Source organism: Vigna umbellata, chromosome 11, assembly GCF_029865625.1.
Source record: "Vigna umbellata cultivar VRB3 chromosome 11, Vumbellata_1.0, whole genome shotgun sequence".
NCBI classification, from domain to species: domain Eukaryota; kingdom Viridiplantae; phylum Streptophyta; class Magnoliopsida; order Fabales; family Fabaceae; genus Vigna; species Vigna umbellata.
In genome coordinates, this window is record NC_142175.1 from 31,121,933 (window position 1) to 31,143,728 (window position 21,796).

Here is a 21,796-nt window from a genome sequence, read left to right on the forward strand (position 1 = left end):
AGCTATGATGTTCAATAGCTTTTTATTTTGAAAAACTTCTAGCCTTCATTTTAGCATGATCTGTATTTTGGAGAATTATGAGCTTGTACTTATATTTTAAAGTTTTCCAGTCAGACTTGGATAACTGTACTCCTAATTCCATCTATTGCGTACTCCTAACTGTTTCTATTATTATAATTGATGCATTCTACGTATATACTTTGTTATATATTTTGGGATGTCACAAACTACATATAAATAAATACTATATTGTCTTAGATAGAAAAGTAATGATAGATAATATATTTTTATATTCATTTTACATATGGTATAAAATAAATGATCGCAACAAAAATATTTTTTTATAATTTTAAAAATAGAAAATAAAAAAAATGTTAAATAAATATAAAAGAATTATATATATTAAAATATTTTTTTCTAAATAAAACTATATTTAAATTCTTCTTAGTAGTTACAACAAAATCCAATCACATTCATATAAATATATATAAATTAAATACCGTACCAATATATTTCCTTATACAAATCATTAAAAAAGTTAAAATTATACTAAAATATATTTACTTACAAAAGTCAAAACTATATTTAATCTTCAAACTCTTTAAATATATAACATAATATCATAAAAGTAATTATTTTTTTAACTGAAAAAGAGAGTTCAAACTGTGTTTGAAAGAGATACAGTTTTAAAATAAAACAAGAATCAATGTGTACTTTTTTATTTATAAACTTTTAAATTAGTAATAATTTCTAATTAATCCGTGGAAACATTTGCACGACTTTTACCAAGTTTCAAGTTTTCATTCTTCTCAATAACTTTGATAATAACAAGAATACACAACCAACTAGTATTAATAAGAAGAAAAATAGACGTTATAATACGCATGTCAAACAGATTTAATTCATTTTATTATAGTTTTTGAAACTATAAACACAATTTATATAGTCTAATTTTATAAATATTTATTTTAGCACTTGATATATAGAAAACGTTTTACTCTACTTATTGTTTTTATTTTCATTTGGCGTGAAAAAATAATAAATTTTACCGAAAAAATTCATAATTTTTTCTATTGTTATTTTTATTTTTTGATAACATAACATCAAGCATAAATAGATAAATATGTTAAACAATTAACTTAAATTAAAGTTAATTTACAGTGATATCATTTCAAAATTAATTTTTATAAATTTGATTTAAAGTTTAAATTTCAGATTTTAAGACCGTACTATCATATTCATTCAAAAAATATTGTTTTTTTCATATTATTATTAATGTTTTGTTTGTTTGAATTTATTCTCATGTGGATGGAGATTGAGAAGATATAAAAGTGAATTTTTTTATGTTCGTTTGAAATTATATGAGGGTGATGTTGGATGAAAAAATAGAATTATTTATTTTTTCTCATCTCTCGTGTTAGAAAAGATAGAAAGAAAATTGGTTAGTTTTATTATATTACCTTACAGTTTTTTAATAACAATAATAATAATATAATTTTTTCATATGTAAAAATTTAATTTTTATTTTTTCTCTTATAAATCTTTTTACAATTATATAAATTAACAATTATAATTTTATATTACTTTTATTACAAAAAATATTTTAATAATTTTTACTTTTTATTAATTAAACAATTTTTTTATTTGTAATTAAATTATACACTAATATTCACTAATTTTATTTTTAAATTTAATTTCACTTATTTCTGAATTATTTAAAATAAAAGATAATAAATTTATTCTCAAATTTCTTCACATATATTTGGTCACTCAAATTTTATAAAGTAAAAACATCCTAAAAGTTTAATTCAAAATAAAATAATAGCAATAAAAAATTTGAAAATGAGAAGCACTAAATCATTTAAAAAAAGTTGATAATTTTAAGAAGAGGGGAAGAGTGGTTAATTTTATATTCCTTTTTCTTCTTCTTCTTCCATTGATCCCTGTAAAAGAGGTAAAAATTCAGTATCAGTTCATGAAAATCCATGAAAGATAAGAAGAAGGGAAAGACAGTGTAAAAGAAAGTAAAAGAGGAGCGCGTGAAGAATGAAGGAGGTGGAGTGCATTTAAGAAGCACACAGAAGTCTATGAGTAGGAGGCATCACAGTCTGATATGAAGTTGAAACTTGAAGCCCTAATATTTAAAACCAAACCCCAAATCCCTATGCAAATTTCAACGTACCACTACGCGACAATGTTCAATTGCAGCCCTTCAATATTTAATTATTACTTTCTAAAACCCTTTTATTCAGATTAGGATGTGATCATATTCACATCGTCATATGTCAATGTCACATAGAAAAAAGGTTACTTCATCAATGGATTTTTTTCATGGGTACCCTTTTTCTTTTCTCCCTTTAACGTTAATGATAATAAAATATTATTTTTTGATAATGGAGAATTGAGAAAGCTGGTGCTGTAGCCTGTGGAAGGTGAGTGGTGAGAGAGTACACTTTGAGTCTTGAAATTGAACTTAATTGACTGTGTTAATGCAGAGATAGAAAGATAGATACATATAGATATATATATATAGAGAGAGAGAGAGAGTTCATAGTTTTTCAAGTCTGTGACTTTGTACTTTAAAGAGATCAACACAAGCAAAGGGTGATGAAGTGGAGGAGTGTGAGACAATAGTGGGGTACCACTTTCAGTTTCAGCTTCTGTTTCAGATTGAGAGTTTCTTCTTAGCTTTTAAGTACATACATATGTACATGCACAGCTTTTGGTTAGTACCATTTTCTTGTTCCTCGTCACTTTACTGATTTTTCGAGGTGTCTTTCTCTCTTTTTACTATTCCTTCCTGTACATCTGCCTTCATTCTCTTTTTCCATTCCTGTTAATTTATGTTTTTTTGGAAAAAAGTATTTTTTTTTCTGGCATGGTAGTGAATCTGAGGTTGGTCTTAGATAGAGGATTTCTTGTTATGTGTAAGGCAGAGACAGGCTTGTGTTTGCTGATGGATGATAAGTTATTGTTGTTTTTGGCAATGACTTTGTTTCTTGTTTCTGTGAATATTCTGGGAATTAACCATTTATGCAGAAGCTTTTCAATTTTGGTATGCTTTTTATGCTGTTAAAAGTCTTCAAAAGAAACAGTTCCTTTTCTTCCCACTCCTCACTTTTCTTTTTTCTTTTCCTATATTCACAAATTCATTTAACCGTTCACATGCAATCTATCTGTCTATTTTGTTTGGTTGGATTGCTTTGTAAAGATTGTGAAAATGTAGAAGATTCCTAGACTAATACTTTTTAAAGAAATTTGTTAACTTTCTTATTATTGGTATATCTTTATCAGTGGGTGAAACCCACAAAGGGAACTTCTTGCTTTCGATGACGTACCATACATTGTTAAATCTTTAGGAGTTTCTGCATGGCATTTCATATTGTCTAATTACTTTGCTTCTAAGTCTGTTTACGGAAAGATGATGTCTTTCTCTTCCCTACATCTTTTTTCCAGTACGTGAGTTTATTTTCTGGATACACACATGCCACAAACTGACATGCAAAGATGGCTGCTTTTTCTCATACACAAACCATAAGTTGTTTTAGAATTGTAGCTACTTCAACCTTTTTGCCTTGTTTTCTTCTGCATGTATGAATGGAAATGTTCATTAATAGTTGATGTTTGTTGGGAAAAAGGCCATAGTCCAATCCTGGTTTTTAGATAATGGTTTATTCTCTGTTTGAAGGTAAACACTCTAAACAAGGCTTGATCCATTGAGGAAAACAATGAAGAACTTAAATGAAAAAGGCTCTGGTTCTACCCATTTAACAGCTCCTTATGCTCTTGGATGCTCGTCATGGGGGGCTTCCTCTGAATCTGATGTTCAACAATCATCCATGTCCAGAGGTTTGACCTTGAAAATGGGTGTTCTGCCGCAGCAAGGCCGTAAGACTAAGCCATTGAATTTTCATTATCAAGACCGAGATTCTTCTTCATCTCAATCAACTGGTCAGTCTTATCCGGAAGTTGGTTCAGCGCAATCAGGTACTTGTAATAAAACTTAGTCTTTTTCTGTTGTATGTCTGATTGTTCTAATCGATTCTTTTTCATTGTTCTATACCCGTGTTTTACCCTGCAGTGAAGTAATGAAGAGAACCTGAAATCTTTATAGTAAAGAAAAAAATGAAGTAATACCAATTTGTGCTTGTGATGTTGCTGTTAAGTTATATCTCCTGATCACTTAGCATTTAACAATGATAGCCATACATGTATTGCATTTTCTTTTTGCTTCCAAAAATTAGAGTTAACCTTAGTCCTTAGATTGTTTAGTGCATGTTTGGTTTAAAGCTCTAGAAGTACTTTTTGTGTTATCAGAAAACACTTTTTGCTTAATGGATGTTGGTAAATACTTGCTGTAGGTCAATTTTCAGTTCAGTGTAGCAATTCTTCTGCTTGTTCGACACTTAACACAGCTGGGAGAAAGAGTATAGAAGGTGTAATCAGGTCATCTGTTCGTGGTCAGGATTTTACCTTACCTCCTTCACAAATGTGTCACAACCAGCCACTTGTAAGTTGATGTATGATTGTATCTCAGTGGACTGATATTGTTTGCAAATCTCTTTTCTTATAATTTGCTTTTCAGGCTCATACTGCATTCCATCTTGCTGAGCCATGCTTTAGTGGCCTACTAGCTTCTCCATATGGCCCACAACCTAATGTAAGATATTGGAATTTATTCATTTTTTTTTTCACTATTTTCTTATTCTTGTCAGCTTGTCTTCAGCACAGTGAGTTAAAGATTTATCATTCAAACAAATTGATAAAATAACTGTATGAGTATGAGTGGCATCAGGTTATGGTGTATCTGGAAAGTACTTTGTTTAGATCTGGTGTACTGAGTTTTTCACTTTGTAATTGCTCCACTCTGTGATTTCTGATTTTGTTATGATGTTGACTTAGAAATAGGTTAAAGGTCTTTCGGGAAAGCATGCTGCCCTTATTATTAGCAGTTTTAATTTGATTGGAAGCTTTCTGAGAGACTTTTGGATATATGTTACTATAAGTAGATGCTATTGTGGTTGATTCCTGTATTAATGCCATCATTATGCATATTTAAATGAATCACCAATAGTGCCTTTATTTTACTTATTATTATACGTCCTTGAGAATCTTTTCAGCAATCATCTATGCTTAATTAGTTTTTACTATTTGTTGTGCCACTGTTAGCTTGCCAACCTTACAGATTCTCATAGTTCATAAAGTATGCTTATGAAGAATCTTTTCGGTTTAAAAATGTTTCTTTGCTCTCCTTTGCACCTCATTTGTTCTTATTCTTTCATCCTTTGTATTATTATTTACTAAAGCACTTTTTTATTATGGTGGAGAGCTTGTTTCTTATCTTTGACTCAAGGTATTCTTTATTTTATAGACTTAACAATCTGACATGCATTCTTTACCAGACAGCATGGTTACTCTTGCTAAACTTTATGCTGAGTTGTTGGAAAAAGAAATTGAGCCTTCTATGGATAATCAAGCTTTTGAGTATTTGGATTCTCTTATGACGTGTTCATTCTTTATTTTAATTAAATGACCTAACACAGTTACATAATGCCTTCAAACTTCCATCATGTTAGTAACACTAAGACATTATGTGCATTTCTATAATCTAAACCATGCTATCAAAATATGGCCAGATTCATCCTGCTCAGCTGATAGGAATGCCTACGGCTAGAATTCCTCTGCCACTTGATCTTAGTGAGGAGCCTATATTTGTGAATGCAAAGCAGTACCATGCTATTCTGAGGCGCAGACAATACCGGGCAAAACTTGAATCACAGAACAAACTCATCAAAGAACGGAAAGTAAGTGCACTTCTGCATTTTAGAAATGCTGTAAAATCACTCTTTAACACAAGTGTTTGATAAAACTTAAAAGAGTGATTTTACAGCATTTCTCATACTTCTCTTTTGTTTCCTTTTCCTTCTAAGTTCAACTTCTCTCCTTAACGTTACCATGTTTGTTTTTCAGCCATATCTTCACGAGTCTCGCCATCTACATGCATTGAAGAGAGCCAGAGGTTCTGGTGGTCGCTTCTTGAATACAAAAAAGAATGAAGAGTCTAAACCCTCTTCACAAAACCATGACATAGATGTTTCGAGGTGTACTCATTTGAATCTGAGGGGAAACATGTCAGAATCTAAGGCTCGTCAGTTGAACTACAGAGATGGTGCTTCCACAGCCACCTGTTCAGATATTTCTAGTGCATCTAATAGTGGTGATCTCTTCCAGCAACATCAACCTGACATTAGATTATGTGGTTACCCTTCTCATATAGGAAGGAACATGCAGGGTTACTCTGCTGATATCAGTGGTGGTGGTGGTGGTGGTGCAAACCAGCGTCGTCTATCAGTCCTTATGTGACACACCAGTAAGTTATTTTCCAGCATTCTGTTGGAGAAGACAATTGTCTGTGTTCCATAGGGAAGTCATCCTTGGCTCATATATTACTATGTGTACTGGTTGTCCTAGATCATGGCTTTGAACCTTTGCTAGATTTCAATTATCATATATTGTTGCCCTGAAAATGTTTGGGCAGAGAAGCACATTTGATGTTTCTTTGTGTTGATGTCACATTAGAAAATTTCATTTTGACTTGTGTTTTGATTGTGGTACCTATTTTTCCTTTTGTATGTTGATGCTTTGTTGATTATGATTTTGATTTTTGAGGTAAGAAAGTGGCTTGGCTTTTGTTGGTGTCTCTGGTAACATCAATGGTTGTCCTTGTCGTTTGTTGCTTTGGCTTATACGGTTTATAGAGAGCCTCCACAACATTTTAGTGGATATTTCAAAGCATCTTTTGTTTTGCTAAATAGTAATGGTATCAAGACATATTTTTACATTCATTTGACATACACACTTATAGTATAAAATGATCATAAAAATGTAATTTTTTGTATTTTTTCAGAAAAGAAAAAAATAAAAAGTAAGAAAGAACAGTGTGAAATGAATGTAAAATTTATGTGTCAGAATCATTTTTCTTTGCCAGATATCACTGATCATTTAGTGGAACTTATTCTGAATCTTTCCTGAAAATGTTCATCTCTTGCTTTGTTTTTGAGTGATGAAGATAGCAAGTTTATATCTGTTGCTATTGCAAAGTATTGTGTTAGACATTGTAACTCACCACCATAAATGTTTTTTGTCTGCAAAGATGCATTGGTCATTCAAGTAGAAAATCTGAAAGAAAAAAAGATCTCAATTTTATATAAAGTCAAATTCTGGCAGTCTTATTGGTGTAAAATAGTAATTGATTCTGTTGATGAATATTAAATTTTTCTGGAAGAATCTGTTTGATAATTTCTTGTGGATCTTTAATCTCAATTATATATTTTAATCATAAGACTCGATATCCAATAACTTGTTTAAAGGGGCTTGTTGGTATATATTATTTTCAATTTGTGTATTTTAATTTTTTTGTTTAAATTTATGGTTAATTTTTTCATTTTTTCAAAATAGTCTATATAAAAAATGATCTTTTACCCAATTTAGAGATTTTCACATTTTAATTGTTTTTAATTGAATTAGGTTTATTTTTTAAACGTTATTTGAATAAATCAATTTAATTTTTAAAATTCGAAATTTTAATTTGCAGAAAGTATTTTAATTTCTACCATTTATGAATTATATTATTTAAATAGATGTTTAAGTTACAAATATCAATATAGTTTAGACTGTATCGGTAGAGGCAAGAAAGAGCAGAGAGGGAAGGAGAAGAAAAATAGGGAAAAAAATGGAGAAAAAATAATTAAAATTTTCCGATTTCAAGTAATGAAAATATTTTCTCATAGAACTTTAATTTACTCTGAATTCTCTATTTAAACAATACTTTTGCCAACTGTATGTTAAAATATAAAAAATATAAATTACTTTCTTGAAGTTTCACATCTAAACTTTAGATGAGGATAATTAAAAATATAAAATAACTTATTACATACCATTTGTAATGGAATAAACTACATTTGATCAATTAAATGATTTTTGTTTATAAAATAACTACATTTCAAAAGACTTAGAATCATGACTTACTAAATGAGGAAAGAAAAGAATAATGTAAGTTTCAAATATTATGATGATTCTTTACTTGTGCACTCCAATCTTTTGTGTTGTGTATTATAAACTATAAAAGCAAACCAAAAGAAATGTTGGAAAATAAATACTCTACATATGTTTTTTTATACATTTTCACTAGTTTTTTATTTCCGACAGGATGAAATATTTTTATATTTATTTAATATATAAAATAAAGGTAAAATAATTATAAAAAATAAATTTTTATATTTAAAAAATAAAAAATAAAAAAATATTGTATCAAATAAATATAAAAAGTTTGTGTCAAACTATCATTTCTTTTGCCGAATATTATTTATAGTTAATAACTGTGGTGATTTGTAGAAATTTAAAAACAAAGAGTTGAAAAATATACTGATTATTGCATTTCTCATAAATAATTATATTATACTATTATGTAAGGAAATATTACTCAATTAGAAACTATTTTTGAATGACTTTTAAAATGGTTGTTCTGAGTATAAAGTTACTCGTAGTTGACTGGAATTGTTGTAATTTATCCCTGGTTTTACAATTTATAATCATGTGATTCTTTGTCTTGATTTTTTTAATAAAACATAAGTATATTTCAGTAAATAAAAGTTAATGTCCTGCATTGTCGGAAAAACATTAGCTTAGAAAATTTAACATTATATTTAGAATAAATTTTAAGATTGTTATTATAATTATAATCAAACTTAATATAAATATACATGTAGTTATTTTGGGTTAAATAAGGATTATTTAAATTAATTTTTAAATGAGGTATGCATCTTCTAGATTCAGAATCATATAAGATTGAGTCATTATTATAACATATAATTTATATTTAATAATCGGGTTTTAGTTTTTTAAGATCATTTTTTAACAATATCTCAATAACAGTACTATTACATTGAACAGAGACACTCGAATAATTAATACAAATAAATTTTTAATTAAACTTACACTAATTAAATATTTTTTTAAAGAGTGTATAAATTTTTAAAAATATTATTGTTTTATTCCAGAATAGAAGAAACACAAATAAATTTTCGCCTATTGTGATTTTTCCTCTTTAAAAGTAATAATCTGATCAGTACTCATTTGAGTAAAATATTTAATTTTATTTATTATTATATTACCATTTGTCTTTGAGAAGCATTTTATGAATGAATTTTTGCTAAAAAAAAAAATCAATAACAATATTAGCAGGAATCATAAACACCAGTATTATTACTACGAAATATCCTGCGAATTTCTGCGGCTATTCTTAATTTAAGTAAAACCCGAAAACATAATAAAAAATATTCAAACCTGAACATTACATATATAAAGGAAGAAAAGCTGTATGAATAAATAATCGATGTAAAACAGAAACATGAAAGTAATCAATTTTAAAATATTAAGTGCTAAAAATAAACAAGTGAAAGAAAATTTAAAAATATTACAGAACAGCAAAATGTATTTTAAATACCGGGTATATATATAATTTTGAAAAATGAGGAAAATAGAAGAAGATAAATTTGAATTCAGGCACGCCGGCGCAAGCAAAATAAAAATAAAAATTAGTAAAACATTAAAATAAAAGAAAAAAAAAAGAAGAAAAAAAAGGAAGAGTTTTCTTTTGTTGTTGTGTTTGTGCAGTGACTGCACTTTGCAAAATTTTGGTTGCAGAGAGGCAGAGAGAGGGAGCACTCTCTACACTTTAAGCTCTCAGCTCTGCAACTTCCAAATCTCGTTTCCTCTCAAACGACTTCGTTTCGCACTCTCTTTTGCTTTCATTCTTCTGATTTAGGTTTCAGCAGGAGGACCACCACCGGAAGGGGAAATGGACTCGCGCACGTATAATCCACGCACGGTCGAAGAGGTTTTTAGGGATTTCAAGGGCCGAAGAGCTGCTCTCATCAAAGCCCTTACCACTGGTGAAGTTTTTGCTTTTCTTTATCTAAGATGGTTTTCAATTTCTGTCTTTGACGCAGTTTTTTTAGTCAAGTAATGTGCTTTGAATACAAATTTCGTGTTTTTTTTTTTTGGGTTTTGCCTTTTGGTTTTGCTTAATGTGTTGGTGAAAATTGTCGTGTGGGTTTAGCTTCGTGTTTGGCGTCGGTGTTATTGCCGTTGACGCTTGACAGGTGGTGGTGAGAGAATTTTGGTTTAAATATTTGGAGTGTTTGCCATTTTTTTTAAAATTTTAATTTGAGGTGATAATTTAGGTTTTGTCTGCTCTGTGTAAATTTTCGTTTTTGTGTTTTTTTGGGTTTGCGTGTGAATGGGTTTGTCTTTCAAACTTTCTATGGATGGTTTTCCGTTGTCAATTTTCATTTGATTTGACTTTTTTGTCAATTCACGGCTTCCTTATTGGCATTGTATTGTGGTTTGAAGAAGAGGCTTTGGACCTTCCATAGTAGGTTTGTGTGGTTTTTGAGTGTTGTTTGATTTGTGCTTTCTAAGGAATTTGCACGTGTTTCTTCCTTTTCTTCTTGTTATTCTCCTTTCAGTATGCTTAACTCTGGTATGGTTTAGCACTTAACGTGGTGTTTTGTTTATATTTTAGCTTGAAAAGGCTACTTCGGTGTATTTGTGGAAACGTTGGGTAACCCTCAATTTTCCTGATCCACCAATATTGTTACTTCTCCATTTTTAGCTTTGAAAATTGTGAAAGGACACTTGGTGCCTATGAAACAGCAATCCAAACACACATATGATGCGTTTCTTCTTGTCAGTTTCTTTTATTTCCTGATCATTAGTCTTTGTTTGTTTACCGTTTTCAAAAACAGTTTTGTTTATTTCATGAAATAAAATTTGTTTGTCTCCTAAATACATTCGAATGTTTTTTTTCCCCTTTGAGCACATTTATGTTTTGCCCTGAAAACATTTTCCAACTGTTTTTGGTTTTTCAAATATTGGTTATGGAAACAATTTTTCTAACTGATTTTGAACGAGAAATAGATTATTGAGTATTTTAAAAGTAAGTTTTTAAAACAAAAAGATGGTGAGAAAATCAAACAGGCCCTTAATATCTATATTCATTTTCAACGCTTGAATGTCTGATGCTCAGCCTTTTGTATTTGTTTATCTTTTAAAATTTATCTGTATGAAGGTTTTGGAAGCTTTTTCTTACTAATGGACTTTTTCTTCTGGGTAATGCTGTTGCAGATGTTGAAGATTTCTACAACCAATGTGATCCAGGTTAGTTATTCTCTCCTTTTGATTAGTGTTGTGTGCAACAATATTGGTGTTTTTGAATGGTCATTTAGCTTTTAACTTATCGTATGGATGGATTCAATTGGGTCTTCTGTAAAGATTAACAAATAAATAATCATTCTGTTGATTTACTATGATGTTTGAAGGATATTTTTCTTTGAGTGTTGGACTAACTGATATACGTAATGCTGTTTGTTTCATATCAGCGTATAATTTTAAAACTCTTCCAACCTACCTGTTCTCTTGATTAATTAATACTTTTCCTTTTTTAAATTGATTCCTGTGTTTTCTTGTTGAATTGTGGCTTAGTTATGTTTTTCAATTACAAATTAACTGTTCTTTGTCATATTATTTTGGGGGTTGTATACCATGTAATAGTCAAAGTGGTCATAACTAGCATTGCAGTACTTGTTGCCTTTCTTGATTCACTGTAATTGTGAATAGTTTTCAAGCTTATTGTAATGTTCTGCAAGTTTATACAAAAGTGATGCTAAAATGACTATATTTAGGGTTTTGCATGATTCATGTTTTCCATTTAATTTCGTGAGTAGTTATTTCAATATAAAAATGTGATTATCAAATCTGGTTATTGACTGAACTTGAGGGAAATTCTTTTACATTGTCAACTTGTCGTACTCATATCACTGTCAATGTCATTCTCCTACATATATGTATTCTTTTTGTGCTGAGTTATGTTAAATTTAATTGAGTGCCTGGTGCTTCTCGGTCTCTTGATTGTTATTTTTGTTAATTTTTCTTTCCAAACAGAAATATTGCTTTTGCGGCTCTTCTAGCTCCAAACAACATACCATAGAGAAAGGATTAAGAAGTTTTTAGGGATTATAAGCTTTGCTTTTTATTTATTCCATTTGGTGCTCATGTTTTATAAATCATTTGCCTTCATTCCTTTAGAGAAGGAGAATCTGTGCTTGTATGGCTTTCCCAGTGAACAGTGGGAAGTAAATTTACCTGCTGAAGAAGTACCACCTGAGCTTCCTGAGCCTGTGCTGGGCATCAACTTTGCTAGGGATGGCATGCAAGAAAAAGACTGGCTATCTTTAGTTGCTGTCCATAGTGATGCATGGTTACTTGCTATTGCATTCTATTTTGGAGCCAGATTCGGGTTTGATAAAGCTGACAGGTATTTCATACTCCAACCTTAAATCTTATCTGAAGTTAAATTAAGTTGGTGTGTAAAATTACTGAGCATTTATGATTTTGCCTGTCTGATTTGTCTGTCTCGTTGGTTTAGTTCTTTCCTTTTCATGTCCCATCCATCCATATACTCATGATTTGCATATGTAATGCAGGAAACGACTTTTCAACATGATCAACGAATTGCCAACAATATTTGAAGTTGTTACTGGTGCAGCAAAGAAGCAAGTTAAGGAGAAGTCTTCTGTTTCAAACCACAGTGGCAGCAAGTCTAAGTCCAGCTCTAAGGCAGTAATAATATCTTCTTGAACCCCTGCATGGCCTATAATTTTATTTTTTCATTTATACCTTTTTTTTTGTAGCAGTGATGAACTCAGGTTGATCTTCAGGTGTTGTCTGTTTCTAGATTATAGCCTCATTAGTTTAAGTGCATTGTGTGTTGAGTTAATTTATGAAAGTTCAGTTTGCATTCAATACTTTAAAACATTAGAAATATTGTGTAAATCTTATGAAAATGGTGATGTATATATGCATGTTTTCTGAAGATAAATATAGTTTCACATTTTATGGATATCATTTCGTAAGTAGGGGTTCAATATCATGGTATACTATGCCCCGAGTCCTTAACAGAAAATATGGGTAGTTATGGATAGTGGCATTCTCTGGTATGCTCTTAAAAAATAATGTAGAATAAGCAGATTGTTATGTGTGCTTGCTGAGACAATTTCATATGAATAGAGATTAAAGATAACACTAGCGTAGTTAGAGTGGGGAACAATGTTGAAACTTTATGACCTTGATACAACTTATATCCCTTGATGAGATTAAGCTGTGTCTAAAAGATTGAAGTGTCGGTGAAATGGATATACATCTTAACTTGACCTTGTATTTTAGTTTTGATCTGTAAGCACTGCACTTCTAACCTGAAATTTGATCTTAAAGGGTTATGGCATATGAATTTGTATATATCTATTTATTAACTTCCAATATATCGTGTTCCTTACCTGTATAAATGATCTATTTGGATTCTTAACTACCAACCTCATTCCTGTAGGAAAGGGGTTAGATGAAGAGGGGGATAAAATATGGGAATATCCTATCATGATTTTGTACAGTTCTGAATTCAAATCTGATTTTGGGAATTTCTTTGCTTGAATTTCTGTATGTTGTAGTGGTACCACATTGATGTTTTCATTGTCTGTTGAAGCGGTTGTTTAAATGGGATGCATTGTTGCTGTAGTTCTGTATTTGTATGAAAATGTGTGAAGGTATAGATCTGGCTCATATTTTGCATGATGTCATCATATTGTGGTTCTGTTTTGGTCCTCAGCTTGTTTGCTTTCTCATCTAATTGTTATTTTGTGCAGCAACGAGCTCCAGATTCTCAGAGTAGACAGTCAAAGCCATCGCAACCAAAAGAAGAGGATGAAGAACTGGATGAACAAGATGATGATGAACATGGAGAGACCTTGTGTGGGGCATGTGGTGAGCATTATGGCACTGATGAATTCTGGATTTGCTGTGACATATGTGAGAAATGGTTCCATGGTAAATGTGTGAAGATTACACCAGCTAGGGCAGAGCATATCAAACAATACAAGTGTCCCTCATGCAGTAACAAGAGAGCTCGCCCCTGACGAACATGAACCAAGTTGTTCCTCCGTTGACAATCATTGTTGGGGTCTTTGCTGATCGTGTTCTGCTTTTCTTCCTAGATGTTGCAGTTTATGGATAGTTTGTGTTTGGCAGATGTAGGTTTCTTTTCTAGTCTGTAGGATTCTGCTGTGTTTGGTTTTGTTAGTGTCAACTGCAATTCAGTCGACGCCTTGGATATGATCAATTTGTAGTTTATGCATTGTTGACTTGGGAAAGTGAAGTCTTTTCCTTAATGTCACGTTAAGACTAGGTTAATGAAAAACACAAATTTATTTAAATGGATTTCTAGTTATGTGATTACTAGTTTGCTAACCCTCCCCCATAACTGAAGGACTTTTGGACCTTATGTTTGGTTTTTCACACCGAGCTTTTAGCCGGCGAAAAGGGTGGCTAAGCTAATGTATCCAGGAAACTGTTATCTTTATTTTATAGTCAATGTGTGCATGCTCCATATCGTCTTATGAGGCTGGTGAAGTTGAAACCATGAGTCCTTGTTCTTTTAATATGACACCATTTAAATTGATTATGCACGAGAGGAGACGAATGTCGACATGCAGAGATCAATCTCAACGAGGTTACTTCGTAGGAAGTTCTAACGTTCGAACGATTCAATCACATGATTACTGACATTTCTGTCTTCATTATTCCAAATATAAATATGGGTTTTCAGCGAAGTTTAAGTGGCAATTCAGAATGTTGAATCGCCCATTTTTTATGGAAGTGTTCCAATACCAATAAATTTGTCTATTTCCAGAATACTAAATCATGGGTGAAGTGAAATTTTCTCTGCCGTTTATCTATATGCAAGGAATGTTATGCAAGGAATGTTCATGCTTTAGTTCATGTATTTATAGAAGAAACGAGACAACATGCATAACTTAGGAAGGTTTTAAGGATGAGTTATGGAAATAACTACCATTTCTACGTAAGATATTTGTTATTAAGACAAATAAAATTTTGTTATTTAAGTTATCTAACTACATTACTGTACAAAGAATGTAAACTTTACATCATTTGTTTTTTTGATCAAAGAAGAATTTTCATTAGATAATAATGACAAAATATACACCGGAAAATACAGTATTTCTATGGTAACAACCTTAACTGCAAAAGCTTAACGTGTTTATTCCATTGTAAAATTGCACTTGCCTACATTTCAAAAACAGAAAATCCCAGAAACAAAAAATTAAACTTTCCACTTAGTTGATGGAGAAAAAGTCAAAGTAGGACTCGCCTTTGTCTTTTTTCTCATCTAGGTCTCGAGCTTTCTGAAGAAAAATGCAGCCTCTTGCATGCAATTTATAGAAAAGGGGTGCATTTGGGATTTTGTGATGTTAGATTGGCATGATCCAATGGTTAATATCATAGAATTGAAATGTTTTGACGGCTGTGATTGAATTTCCTTTTCAGGGATTATTAATTATTAATTATTTAATGAAAGGCATCACTGGTAAGAAATGCGTTATCCTTTATAGCGGGAAGAGACGGTTGGAGTGTAACACTGCCAACAATGGTGTTGGCCTATGCTGCCACGCTTTCTTCCACTCTATCGTTTCAAAGTTCTGTTCCTTTCTCTTCTCAACGTTCAGGAACACCATTTGGATCCTCTTTCCCATCAAGCAGAGATTATGGTTCTGTTGTTCCACCATTTGTTGTCTGTCATGCCAAGAAAAAACTCAGCCTTATGGAGCAAATTCTCGATTATATTGAAGGTGGTTACTTTCTTTACATACCTCTTCTATAGTTACTTTGTTCTTACAATCAAGTTGGTTTCAAGGTTTTAAATTGTGGTTGTGAAGTGATTTTGTCACAATATTTATTTTTTGAGGAAAATTGCATTAAATTGTGTCTGATATGGCCATAAATGCGGTTGCGATGCAGCCAGGAAACTCTAGAATTGTTGATGTTGTGGCCGTAATCACGGTTTGAGACTGTTTTTCAAACCCTTGTTTCCAACATTTTCTCTTTCCTGTTTTGCTTATTGCCTTTGATTCTCTCTTGATTATCAGGGGGTCCCAAATTAAGGAAGTGGTATGGTGCACCTGACATCCTTGAAAAAGATGGTACTTCCATAGAAGATGGTGAGGATGACTATCCGGGTGAGTAAATACACAGTGATCCATAAATGACAGTGCTTGTATTTATATGAGAATCTTATTATCATTTGTTTCTAGTGTTGGTGATTTTGTTTTGACAAAGTGTTTCAAAACAGAAGATGAGGTCAGAGATGCAGTGCTTGTAACAGATGGAGATAGTGAGATGGGTCAGGTCTGCTTGCCTTAGCCTAAAGTCTTATAAGTTGATGCATCAGAATCTTGAAAGTCCGATTTTATATTCTTGTTATAGATAGATATGATGAATTGATGGTTTTGTATTCATAACCACGATTGATTTGCTTTGCAATATCAAACGAATTCTGAATTTTGGCCTTATTTTCTGACTAATGTAGATGGTGATACTGTCATTGATTATCAAGAAAGCTCGAGTAAAGGCATTGGTGAAGGATAAAAGGGTTGCACTTGAAGCCTTTGGAAGTTATGTTGAGGTGTGTGAAGTTAATTTGCAAAACTACTAACAGATGGTAACGGGTACATTGTTTGTTTGTTAGTAGTTTTGTCTACTTTTCAGATTCTTATTATTGATCTCGTGATGCTTGTTGCAAAGTCCCTGGCAGGAGATACTAGTGACAATCGATTCGTGAAGAAAGCTCTCAGAGGAGTTCGCACAATCATATGCCCAAATGTGTGAATATCATGCCATGCCTCACTAGTAATCTATCTTTGGTTCACATAGATTCCATTTGTTTATAGACATTTTTAAGTTCCATGAATAAAAGTTTAGAAGATGGAACAAAGAATAAAACCAGATTTTCTTATTTCATAGCTTTTTCAACAAAGCTTAGGTTTCCGTCAAGGCCATTATCTCTATGAGGAAAGAATTGAAGCTTCCCTTGTGATGTATCTTTCAAATATAAGCCATAGAGCAAGTAAAGCATGTTTTTAGTTCAAACAATTTACTTGCCCTTGAGTCTGTTTCTTTCTATTTTCAGCTATTCTGGCAATAATGTTGAGAAAATTGACCTTCAAACAAGTTTTCTGAATAAATGCTTGAACTATTTCATTCTTTACAGGAGGGTTTTCTTTCTAGCGTTGGGAGCCTTAAAGGAGTACAACATGTGATCCTCTTATCTCAGGTACTTCCACCTCCACCCCAATATCATTTCTTTTCACCACAAACACAATCTTCCTTTTGTTTTAACAAAGTTGCAGTTGTCAGCTTATAGCGGTAAAAGCGGCTTTCAATCTATGATGAAAAGCAATGCAAAGAAACTAGCTGAGCAAGATGAATCAGTTTTGAAGATCTCTGGAGTTCCTTACACCATAATTAGGACTGGTGCATTACAAGACACACCTGGTGGGAAGCAAGGCTTTACCTTTGATCAGGTACATACCAGAGGCCTTAATATCTCCTCTTAATGAAGAAAACAAATCAATACTAAAGGGATGTTCAAAGGACCCTTCTAATCATCAACCAACTTCACACATTCTCAAGTATGGCTAACTGAATTCTCCTAAACAAAAGGAGGGGCTGGATGTTTATGGTATAATTTGCAGGCTTACTAATTCCATTTTATGTTTATTTCAACAGGGTTGTGCAGCTAGTGGGAGTATTAGCAAAGAAGATGCTGCCTTTGTTTGTGTTGCAGCCTTGGATTGCACCCCACAAACTGGGTTCATATTTGAGGTGGCCAATGGGGATAACAAAGTTTCAGATTGGAAAGAATGTTTGTCCTCATTGATGGAGAAAGAAAATAACAAACTCCAGTGACTATTCCTATTTCTTGAATATAGTAAAAATTATTGTATAAGATTAATCTTTCTTGCATTGAATATATAAATTCGTGTACAAAATGCTTTCAAATGGGTTTGTAGTTCATGGGGAAGGAAAGCCTTTTGCCTTATAGAGATAAAAATTGTTACTTTGAGTAGTGATCACATGTTTTAATAACCATTGTTGATTGAAAGTTAAGAAATTGGTGTTCTCTCCAATATTTAGTGCTGTCATCTGATTGGGTTTCTCTTGACTAATAGATCGAAGACAAGTAAGGTCATCATGATATTAAACAAACTTATTAAGATAAGTAAATTTTAGTATGATTTTAAAAGTTCTGCATAGATTGATTCACCCCCTCATTGATTCATATTTCCATGCATACTTTTATAAGTAATAAATATATTGTTATTTTATTCAATATAAATATCATAGTCGAGAAAAGAAAATACATAAAATTACAAGAATAATAACTAAAATGAAATAAAATAAAAAGTTGAACGAGTACCCATAATTATACTACTCTTAATATAAATTTTGTGATAATTATTACTAAAATTGATAAATTTATATATGATAATAATAATAATAATTTAGAATTAAATAAATTTATTTTAGTTGTCCGTATATGATTTACTATTTTCAATCAACTTTTCTAAACTATATTCCTCAACTTATAAAACTCAAAATTTATATTATATTTAATAAATTTAAATTTAGTTTGAATTAACTTTGTTATTATATTATGTATTAAAAAATTAAGATATTTTTTCAAGATAAAATTAATATTTTTATATGGAATAGTTAGTGATAGGATGATTCAATATCTAGCGATAAATTCTACGGTGATTTATCATAAGATACATATTTTATTGTAGCGAAACTTTATTTAATGTACTTTATCTTCTGATTACTCGTATCGTATTTATATCCTATGAGAAGACAAATGTGTCTCTGTCTAATTTTGTAATGGTTCTTTCCTATTTGATGTTAGCACTTAAAAATAAAGAATAATTTATTTGATGAATGATACTTTTGTTGTTTTTGTAGGTTGGATGGTTTTGTTAGACTTATTGACTTCTTATCATTTTTTAAAAATAAATTATTAAATAGACTTTTCAATCCTAGGTTTTCTCGAAATTATATCGATTAAAAATAAAATAAAATTATAATATTAAAATTAAATAATTTTTTTATAAGTTAATTTTATAAAGTTGAAATGAATATAAATTTATTATCATTTAAAATTAAAATTATTGTGTATAATAAAGTAAACTCGTATTAATATTAATAATTAAGTTTAATATATATATATATATATATATATATATATTTTTTTTTTTCTTTTTGTTAGAACAATGAAAAATAGATATTGTTCGTTTTGGACTAAGTCGTTAAAAATTTGTTTTTGGTATCACTTCAAAAAGCCTTCAACCAAATGGAGGTATGGTAAACTCATATTCATCTCTTGTATCTGATGTGCGACTTTGTTTTCTTTACAACAAAAATCTTTTTATTCACGAATACACTATGAACACTTAACCTCTCTTGCACAACATACTAATTTGTTTTTTATACCATTATAAAATCACGAATAATTTATAATATCACATAATTTAGAAATGACAATATAACAATATTAATAGAGTAATGGTATCGTGACACGCTTCTACGTTCATTTGACACAGCACATAGATAAAATAGTCATAAAAATGTAAAATTTTGTATTTTTTCAAGAAAGAAGAAAGTGAAAAGTATGTAAGGATAATATCAAATGAATGTAAAAGATTTTGGTGTGTCAAAAAATATTTTTTATATTAATAAAACCTCACATTATCCAAAATGATTGAATTATCAGATGTGATATCAATTTTTCATTGTTATGTTATCAATTCTAAATGATGTCAATATCAATTTAGCAAAACAAATCATATTTTTTTTAACAAATGTCTATTGAGTAAAAATAAAAATTGAGGAAAACAATTTAAATAATTGCAAGAAAGATTAAGATAAAGTGACATTAAACATAATAATTATAATAGAGATTGAATTGAGAGTCGTCAAAACCTGACTATGTTAAAAAACTTGGTTAGTTGCATATCTAAAAAACTGGAGTAATGGGGGCAAGAAGTATAATTAAGTGTGAGAAAGTGAAGCTACACCCTATCCGTTCCTACAAAAATATCTGCAAATAAGTTAAAGATAGATAAAAGAAGGGATATTTTCCCACAAATTTCAATGGATTTCCCCACAAATTAAGTGTGGGGACTACTATCCACAAATTTCCAACAAACGTTATTTCATTTTGTATATTGCTTTTGGACCAGGCTCCAACTCTAGCAAACCCTAATTTTATTCTCTTTTGATCTACATTTAGATTTGTTCTGAGATGTGAAAATATATAGGATTTATAAAAAAACAAAATAATTGATGCAGTAACTTTTTGGAAAGATTAAATATATTCTCTAAAAATTTGTGGGGTGCAAAAGTTACAAATTTGATTACAATTTTACAAAATTGAGGGATTACAACTATTCAAATAAAATTTTGAAATCAATTACAAGAACACAATATATTTAAACATACTTATACAAGAAATTACATAACTACATGTATTTTTTTATAAATATGATACTTTTTTGTAAAATAGTTTTACTGAGACATTCTTGTCTTGTCCCCTAGATGTTTCACTACAATAACAAACAACCATTTGTAACTTTAAATAATTTATTTTAGAGCCTAAAAAGCTAATAATAGAAATTTAAGCCTAGTCTTTAACAATATCAGGAAACACCCAAATCTAAACTATTTTAATAAGCCAGTCACTTCATGAAATAAAGAAGTCAGTTATATCCAAATACATTAACATATTAGTTGCTTAAAGGATGATAGGGACAATACGATATGAACAATGCTTAAAGGATAACATAATTTAAATTATGCGCTTTGACTATCATAATAAGAAACATTTTATCACTGGAAAATGCTAAGCTATTTACACTTGTTTATTGAAATATGCATTTTATATGTTTGTGCACTATCCATCTATTTATACATTATTGGTATGTGTTTAATTTTGTTTATTCCAGGGCTTAACCACCTTCCTATCACTATGTTTTCTTTCTTAGAAGTTCATAAGACCATCAATTTAAAAAGATAAACCCTTTTTAAAATGATATTTAAAAATAGCATTTTGGACAAGTGGCTCTTACATGTGACGGTTATTTCAATTATTTTCCTTGTGAGGTGCATGGATTCTTCTCCTAAAGAATCTACCACTTTATTATATTCCAAAACCTATAAAAAATAATATAAATTAGAGACTCAATCAGAAAAATGCTTGTCTTTTTTCAATGAAAACTTGTGGGGCTAAACCTCCATTAAACAATAACATAAATCTGTGCAAGATTCTGCAGAATACAAAGATTTGTGCTAAGATGCAATAGGACTGATATGTGATTTTATTTATCAGGGAGTGGGAATTTTATGTTTTTGTAAATGTGCAAAGTCGGGTCCACCACTCAACATGTTGGTAATGGTGGTCCCACCATTGTATTAAAGTTCTCCACTATAAACCAAACCTATAGAGATACCTAAAAGTTGTCCCCACTTCCTCATAACTATTAGACTAAGTAAATATGTAAGTTGAAAAATACATAGAAGAGTCTCGAATGCTCATGTGACTGCTATACTCTCAGGTTCAACATTTTTATCTTTTGTTTGAAAAGTCTGGAGTAGATCACATGGTGCATAAAGTTGAAATCCACATGACACGATTCTTGCGTTTGAGAGTTGCTATTGCTAAGTCAGCTAGTTCATGATATTCAATTTGAAAACCAGAGTGAGTCACCATTATCAAATCAAACTTTCAAGTAAAATTGAGGCCTGTTGCATATGGTGGCTGAGAAATGTAGAGATG

The 21,796-nt window shown here is 30.7% G+C and overlaps 3 protein-coding genes across 6 annotated transcripts; all 3 read left to right on the forward strand.

The window, feature by feature from the left end:
* Positions 1-2,370: 2,370 nt before the first annotated feature.
* On the forward strand, positions 2,371-6,614 carry LOC124846688 (nuclear transcription factor Y subunit A-3-like). 2 transcript variants are annotated; one of them, XM_047324009.2, is made up of 6 exons: positions 2,371-2,725; positions 3,689-3,987; positions 4,362-4,510; positions 4,586-4,660; positions 5,637-5,804; positions 5,971-6,614. In XM_047324009.2, exons 2-6 carry the CDS (start codon positions 3,729-3,731, stop codon positions 6,361-6,363), a joined length of 1,044 nt encoding a protein of 347 aa, XP_047179965.2. In that variant the 5' UTR covers positions 2,371-2,725; positions 3,689-3,728; the 3' UTR covers positions 6,364-6,614. The 2 variants fall into 2 exon arrangements, with proteins under 2 accessions (XP_047179965.2, XP_087957627.1); XM_088101501.1 differs by lacking the exon at positions 2,371-2,725 and adding an exon at positions 2,820-3,455.
* Positions 6,615-9,599: 2,985 nt separating this feature from the next.
* Positions 9,600-14,346, forward strand: LOC124822622 (PHD finger protein ALFIN-LIKE 3-like). Of its 2 annotated transcripts, none has more exons than XM_047294650.2 (5): positions 9,600-9,953; positions 11,188-11,220; positions 12,148-12,376; positions 12,546-12,681; positions 13,758-14,346. In XM_047294650.2, exons 1-5 carry the CDS (start codon positions 9,860-9,862, stop codon positions 14,025-14,027), a joined length of 762 nt encoding a protein of 253 aa, XP_047150606.2. In that variant the 5' UTR covers positions 9,600-9,859; the 3' UTR covers positions 14,028-14,346. The 2 variants fall into 2 exon arrangements, with proteins under 2 accessions (XP_047150606.2, XP_047150607.2); XM_047294651.2 differs by having other exon boundaries at positions 9,601-9,953; positions 12,546-12,678.
* A 1,153-nt stretch (positions 14,347-15,499) lies between these two features.
* On the forward strand, positions 15,500-18,041 carry LOC124822624 (NAD(P)-binding Rossmann-fold superfamily protein). Of its 2 annotated transcripts, XM_047294655.2 has the most exons (8): positions 15,501-15,758; positions 16,056-16,145; positions 16,259-16,314; positions 16,496-16,591; positions 16,711-16,788; positions 17,177-17,239; positions 17,316-17,489; positions 17,695-18,041. In XM_047294655.2, exons 1-8 carry the CDS (start codon positions 15,557-15,559, stop codon positions 17,872-17,874), a joined length of 939 nt encoding a protein of 312 aa, XP_047150611.1. In that variant the 5' UTR covers positions 15,501-15,556; the 3' UTR covers positions 17,875-18,041. The 2 variants fall into 2 exon arrangements, with proteins under 2 accessions (XP_087958759.1, XP_047150611.1); XM_088102633.1 differs by lacking the exon at positions 16,711-16,788 and having other exon boundaries at positions 15,500-15,758.
* The last annotated feature ends 3,755 nt before the right edge of the window (positions 18,042-21,796 follow it).

Excerpts from the sequence above, each read along its gene's own strand:
- LOC124846688 (XM_047324009.2), top strand. The coding sequence starts at position 3,729 with ATGAAGAACTTAAATGAAAAAGGCTCTGGTTCTACCCATTTAACAGCT. Across the intron at positions 4,511-4,585 it reads TGTGTCACAACCAGCCACTT|GCTCATACTGCATTCCATCT; the intron begins GTAAGTTGATGT and ends TTTGCTTTTCAG. Across the intron at positions 5,805-5,970 it reads AACTCATCAAAGAACGGAAA|CCATATCTTCACGAGTCTCG; the intron begins GTAAGTGCACTT and ends TTTGTTTTTCAG.
- LOC124822624 (XM_047294655.2), top strand. The coding sequence starts at position 15,557 with ATGGTGTTGGCCTATGCTGCCACGCTTTCTTCCACTCTATCGTTTCAA. Across the intron at positions 16,315-16,495 it reads GAGATAGTGAGATGGGTCAG|ATGGTGATACTGTCATTGAT; the intron begins GTCTGCTTGCCT and ends TGACTAATGTAG. Across the intron at positions 17,240-17,315 it reads ATGTGATCCTCTTATCTCAG|TTGTCAGCTTATAGCGGTAA; the intron begins GTACTTCCACCT and ends ACAAAGTTGCAG.
- LOC124822622 (XM_047294650.2), top strand. The coding sequence starts at position 9,860 with ATGGACTCGCGCACGTATAATCCACGCACGGTCGAAGAGGTTTTTAGG. Across the intron at positions 11,221-12,147 it reads CTACAACCAATGTGATCCAG|AGAAGGAGAATCTGTGCTTG; the intron begins GTTAGTTATTCT and ends TCATTCCTTTAG. Across the intron at positions 12,682-13,757 it reads CTAAGTCCAGCTCTAAGGCA|CAACGAGCTCCAGATTCTCA; the intron begins GTAATAATATCT and ends TATTTTGTGCAG.